Below are 6,300 nucleotides of genomic sequence, written 5' to 3' on the forward strand. Positions count from 1 at the left end.
TTTCTCTAGGAGGTGGGTCAAAAAGGATCTTGCTGTGATTTATGTCATAGAGTGTTCTGCCTATGTTTTCCTCTAAGAGTTTGATAGTGTCTGCATGCCCCTGAATTTATGTCACTCTCTAGTCTCAGTTTCACCCTGGGGCATGTTGCATGACCCCTTTGGAGTTCAGCCCCCACCCTCTCCATGCCTCCGTCACTGCACTTAGGAATATCTGCCCTACTTCCAAAACACTACTCAACTGATGGAAGAATAAATGTCAGGAATAATGACAACAATAATCCTTACGTAGTTTCCATGGTTTACAAAATATTCTTACACATTTTTAAAATTTGAATCTTATAACAAAAGTGAGATTATTGAGACAGATATTGTTTTATGCTAGTTTGGTGAGGAAGAATCCATGAATGCAAGAGAGGTCAGGTGGCTCATTCAAGGTTACTAGTTTGGTAAGTAATGGGACAAAGGCTCCCAGTTTAGGGCCAAGTCTCCAAGTTCTGCACTTTCTCTATCACTCTGGACAAAGAACAAAAGGGTTATCGGGAAAAGAGATCAAAAGGCAGAAAACAGAACGGCTCTTCTGGGGAAATGCTGTCATCCTAAGGGAAAACTGTCCACCAGAGGCATAAAGGAGAGTGTGGCTTTCCAACATATTTCCAAGGGAACATATCTTACTGTCATAGAAGTGTTCAAATCAACCTTCACACACACAAAAAATAAAGATATTTTCCTTTTTCCTAAAAAACTGAGTTGCTTAATTTCAAAATTATTAAGTTCTAAGATGAACTTCACAACATTTCCAAAGCTATGAAGCAGTAAACAGTGGCTGTCACTCCACCTTATAAATAGAAAACAAAGCCAAAGAGAAGTGATCCGCCCACTGTCACTCCCTTTTATAAACCAGCTGGTACCTCCTTAATCTTTTCACTGCTGCCTGCATCTCCTTGTTTCTCAGGGTGTAGATCATGGGTTTGAGCATGGGGGTCATGACAGTTTGGCTAATGGATACAGCCTTGTCAATGGAGAAGGAGGTAAAGGGCTGGGTGTAGAGGTAAATGCTTGGAACAAAGACCATAGACACCACGACGATGTGAGTGGTGCAGGTAGAAGCTGTCTTCCTCCTCACTTGCCCTGAATGAGACCTCAGGATCACCAGGATCGCTGAGTAGGAGGTCAGCAGAAGGAGGAACCAGATGAGGACCAGCACCCCACTATTGGAAATGATAAGGAACTCCAGGAGGGAAGTGTCCGTGCTGCCAAGTCTCAGCACTTGTGGAACATCACAGTAGAAATTATTTAGGACACTGGGGCCACAGAAGGGCAGGGGGATCATCAGAGTCAGTTGGGAAATGGAATGGATGAAGCCTCCCACCCAGTTAGTCACCACCAGCCCCACACAGCTCTGAGTGTTCATGATGGTGACATAGTGGAGGGGCTGAGAGATGGCAACAAGGCAATCATAGGCCATAAATGAGAGGAAGAAAACCATGGACCCTCCCACAGAGTGGAAGGAGAAGATCTGGGCCATGCAGCCCTGATAGGAGATGGCCTTCTTCTCAGCAAGGAGGTCCACCACCGTCTTTGGGGCAGTGACTGTGGAGAAACAGAGCTCTAACACAGCCAGATTTCAGAACAGAAAATACATGGGTGTTTGGAGTGGGAATCAAAGGTCACTGTGACCATGATGAGGAGGTTTCCCATGACAGTGGAGGTGGAGACAAACAGGAACACCAGAAACAAGAAGAGCTGGAGCTCCTGAGTCTGTGAGAGCCCCAGAAAGACAAATTCTGATACTCACGTGAGGTTCCCTGATTCCACTGTGTTTTCTCCATACACCTAAACAACACAAACCACAGACAGAGATGCATGAAGTCACTACTTGCCCATTTAGTGCTTTCAGTGTCCAGGTCTAGCTGATGGAAATTTATGTGCAGATCGTAATACCAGTTCTGATTAAATGGCCTTGTCTCTGGAGAGTTCACTAGTTGGTGCTGGAATACACATTCTTGAGATATCTTAAAGCCATCCAGAGACACATGCAACCTGCCTTTCCAAGATTCAGTGTAATATAGTGGTGGGAAGGCTCTTGGAGTCCAACGGACCTGCAGTCAAATTTCAAAGCCTCTATTTCCTTGAGATTTGGCCTTGAGCTAGTTACTTAATCTCTCTTAATCTCAGTTTCCACATCTATAAGGAAAATGTTTTCTTTATAGAAATTGTCTAGGGGATTAAATAAAATAACACATAAGGTTCCTAGAACAGTGCCTGGAATAATAAATGGTAATCACTCTCCTCTGTGTAGTCTCCTGCTCTAAAGACCTCCTCCCCTTTCCAGTCTCTAATACATTTTTGTACCAAACATTTTTCATACAACAGTTAGCACATCATAATGTTAATGAATTTTTCATGTGTCTATATTTTTCCTCCACAATTCATAATATGCTAGAGACATAAGTCTTGATTCATAATTTATTTGTGCCCTGCAGTACCCATCCTTGCTCATAGTCAGTACTTAATAAATAGCTGGTGTTAACTGCTGAGTGGGTGAAAAGCTATTGCGTGTGCAGGTCCATGCAGGGGAGCCTCTGGATACAGCTGGACATCTGGGGCATTCCATTTCTTTCCATCCTTCACAGTAGGTGGTCCCTTACTAGGTGAGGCTCCCCAGATCAGAGGTGGAGACAAGAGGCAGAGGGGTAACTATCATTAGTGAAGAAATAGATGATGAATATATTGTTTGGAGGAGACTTAGAGCTCTTCTGAAAGGACAGCAATTTCAGAAGATGTTATTGAATCCAAGAGTAGAAGAGAAAAAAATATTGAAGGAGAAGAAATGGAAATAGATGAAGAATTAAAGGAGGAAGGAAATTATAAGGAAGGAAAATGGGGGAATAGAATGAGTGAAGGAAGAAGAGATGGAAAGATGGTGGGCAGGGGAGGGAATGGGAACAAAGGGGAAGAAGGACATAGAGGTTGAGAGATAGAGGTGACAGGTGAGGGTTAAGTGCCCTCCCCACTCCCCCTGCCTCGTCTCATCTCCCACTCTGACCTCATGCAATCCATTATCTATCAGAGACCACTCCCTTATTTTTTTTAATTAATTTTTGTTGGAGTACAGTTGCTTTACAATGTTGTGTTAGTTTCCACTGTACAGCAAAGTGAATCAGCCATACGTATACACATATTTCCTCTTTCCTGGATTTCCCTCCCATCTAGGTCACCACAGAGCACCAAGTAGAGTTTCCTGTGCTACACAGTAGGTTCCCACCAGTTATCTATTTTATACACAGCAGTGTATATATTTCAATCCCAATCTCCCAATTCATCCCACCCCCCCTTGGTATCCATACATTTATTCTCTATGTCTGAGAGATCACTCCCTTATTTTTCACTTCAATTTGTTTTCACTCCAGTCCACTTTCTACACAGCTGTCCATGAGACCTTTCTAAATGCTGAAATGATCACATTCCCCTCACTTCTATCCTTGTAGTGATGCTCACCAGAGCCCCTTAGGAGCCACATCCAATACTTTGTGGATCAAGTCAGGGTGGATACACGTACACGTGCATGCAACACAGCATGTCATACAGGGCTGTAAAACGTAAGCTCCATTTGCCTTTCTAATCGGTATCTCCGCCTCTGATGAACCACTAGCTCTTTGATGGATTAAAGTCTTAAACACACTCCATATTTATTTATTTCCATGTTGGTTCCCTGGAATTCTGTTCATACCTTCTCAACCCTAGAAAAGGCCCACTAAAATATCACCCTCTCTGTCATTCCTGTCACCATTTCTCCCATACAGAACAAATTCCCCATTTTTCAGTGTTCTTAAACATCGAAAACATACTCTGCTATAGGTTTATCATCATTCATTTTTTCAGCTTCTCTCCTCAACTTACTACATCGTAATTTCAATATCTTGGCAACCCCAGGACTTGGAACAGCCACTCTGATACAGCACATGCTCAGTAAATATTGTCAAGTTAATGTATTAAGGAGGTAATTGATTATGTGGAGATTTTTAAAGTGAATTTACTTATCCTATGTTCCCTATCTCATAAAGCCACATCTATAACTGGTTGTTAAAATTACTGGGTTTTACATGCAACCTAAAGCAGCTGCTTAAAAGCACATCCCCTCAATTACTTCCCAAGGCTCTCCTCCAACTTTAAACTTAGTACCATCAAGTCTATATCACTTTTTTATTCTCTCCAGCCTCCAGCAGGTGTTTTCAAGAACCTAGCTACTATTGACCTATTCGGAAGTGTGGAAACCCTCAGGCTCTCACCTTCCTTCAGCCCCGAATGGGGGAAGAGAGTTCAGGTCTTACATATTTCTGGGAGGTCCTCTCTATGCAGCTTCACAGCTTTCTGATCTCTGCCCATACCTCACACACACAACTCATCGGCATGACCCTGGGGACGAAGGGATATCCTTAGGGAGAAATTATTGGACTGGGAACAGGAAGCAGAGCTGGAATGAGTCTTGCTGGGGACAAGGGAACAATGGGAGTTGCTAAAAAGTTTCTAAGTCGGGCTTCCCTGGTGGCGCAGTGGTTGAGAGTCCGCCTGCCGATGCATAGGACACGGGTTCGTGCCCCAGTCCAGGAAGATCCCACATGCCGCAGAGCGGCTGGGCCCGTGAGCCATGGCCGCTGAGCCTGCGCGTCCCGAGCCTGTGCTCTGCAACAGGAGAGGCCACAACAGTGAGAGGCCCGCGTACCGCAAAAAAAGAAAAGTTTCTAAGTCTTTCAGAAACACTTGCTATTTGACCATACTCCCCAAGGCAACCTACAGATTCAATGCAATCCCTATCAAAGTACCAAAGGCATTTTTCACAGTACTAGAACAAATAATTTAAAAATTTGTATGGAACCACAAAAGACCTCAAATAGCCAAAACAATCTTGAGAATGAAGATCAGGGTTGGAGGAATTATGCACTCTGACTCCAGACTATACTACAAAGCTATAGTAATCAATACAGAATGGTATGGGCGCAAAAACAGACACACAGATCAATGGAACAGGATAGCCAGAAATAAACCCATGCACTTATAGTCAATTAATCTCCAACAGAGGAGGCAATACAATGGAGGAAAGACAGGCTCTTCAATAATTGGTGCTGGGAAAACTGGATAGCTACATATAAAAGAATGAAATTAGAATATTCTCTAACACTATATAGAAAAATAAACACAAAATGGATTAAAGACATAAATGTACAACTGTATACTATAACATAGGCAGAACACTCTTTCACATAAATTGCCACAATATTTTTTGAGATATGTCTCCTAAAGTAAAGAAAATAAAAGCAAAAATAAACAAATGGGGGCTTCCCTGGTGGTGCAGTTGTTGACAGTCTGCCTGCTGATGCAGGGGACACGGGTTCATGCCCTGGTCCAGGAAGATCCCACATGCCGCGGAGCGGCTAGGCCCGTAAGCCATGGCCAATAAACCTGCGCGTCTGGAGCTCGTGCTCCGTAACGGGAGAGGCCACAACAGTGAGAGGCCCACGTACCGCAAAAAATAAAAAATAAATAAACAAATGGGACCTAATTAAACTTCACAGCTTTTGTAGAGCAAAGGAAACCCTCGATAAAACGAAAAGACAACCTACTGAATGGGAGAAAATATTTGCAAATGATAGGACCAATAATGGGTTAATAGCCAACATATATAAACAGCTCGTACAACTCAACATCAATAAAACAAAAAAACCAATTAAAAATTGGCAGAACTTAATAGACATTTTTTCCAAAGAGGAAATGCAGATGGCCAACGCGTACATGAAAAGATTCTCAGCAATGCTAATCATCATGGAAATGCAAATTAAAACCACAATGAGACATTACCTCACACCTGTCAGAATGGTTATCAGAAAGAACAGAAATAACAAATGTTGGCCAGAATGTGGAGAAAAGGGAGCCCTTGTACACTGTTGGGACTGTAAATTGGTGCAGCCACGTGGAAAACGGTATGCGGGTTTCTCAAAAAACTAAGAATAGAACTACCATATGACCAAGCAATTCCACCCTTAGGTGTATATCCGTAAAAAACAAAAGCACTAATTTGAAAAAAATACATGCACCCCAATGTTCCTAGCAGTATTATTTACAATTGCCAAAGTATGAAAGCAACCTAAGTGCCCATCAACAGATGAATGGATAAAGATGCAGTATATAGATACGACAGAATACTAATCAGCCATAAAAAAGAATGAAATTTTACCATTTGCCGTAACATGGATGGACTTCGAGGGCATTACACTGAGTGAAATAAGTCAGACAGAGAAAGAC

At 42.5% G+C, this 6,300-nt stretch overlaps 1 protein-coding gene across 1 annotated transcript; it reads right to left on the minus strand.

The window, feature by feature from the left end:
* Window positions 1-880: 880 nt before the first annotated feature.
* LOC101286026 (olfactory receptor 4D2) lies at window positions 881-2,490 on the minus strand. The gene is given in 3 exon segments (XM_033431796.1): window positions 881-1,653; window positions 1,656-1,790; window positions 2,487-2,490. Coding segments are annotated over 3 exon segments (912 nt in total).
* Between the last annotated feature and the right edge of the window lie 3,810 nt (window positions 2,491-6,300).

This window comes from Orcinus orca, chromosome 19 (assembly GCF_937001465.1).
Source record: "Orcinus orca chromosome 19, mOrcOrc1.1, whole genome shotgun sequence".
Classification (NCBI taxonomy): domain Eukaryota; kingdom Metazoa; phylum Chordata; class Mammalia; order Artiodactyla; family Delphinidae; genus Orcinus; species Orcinus orca.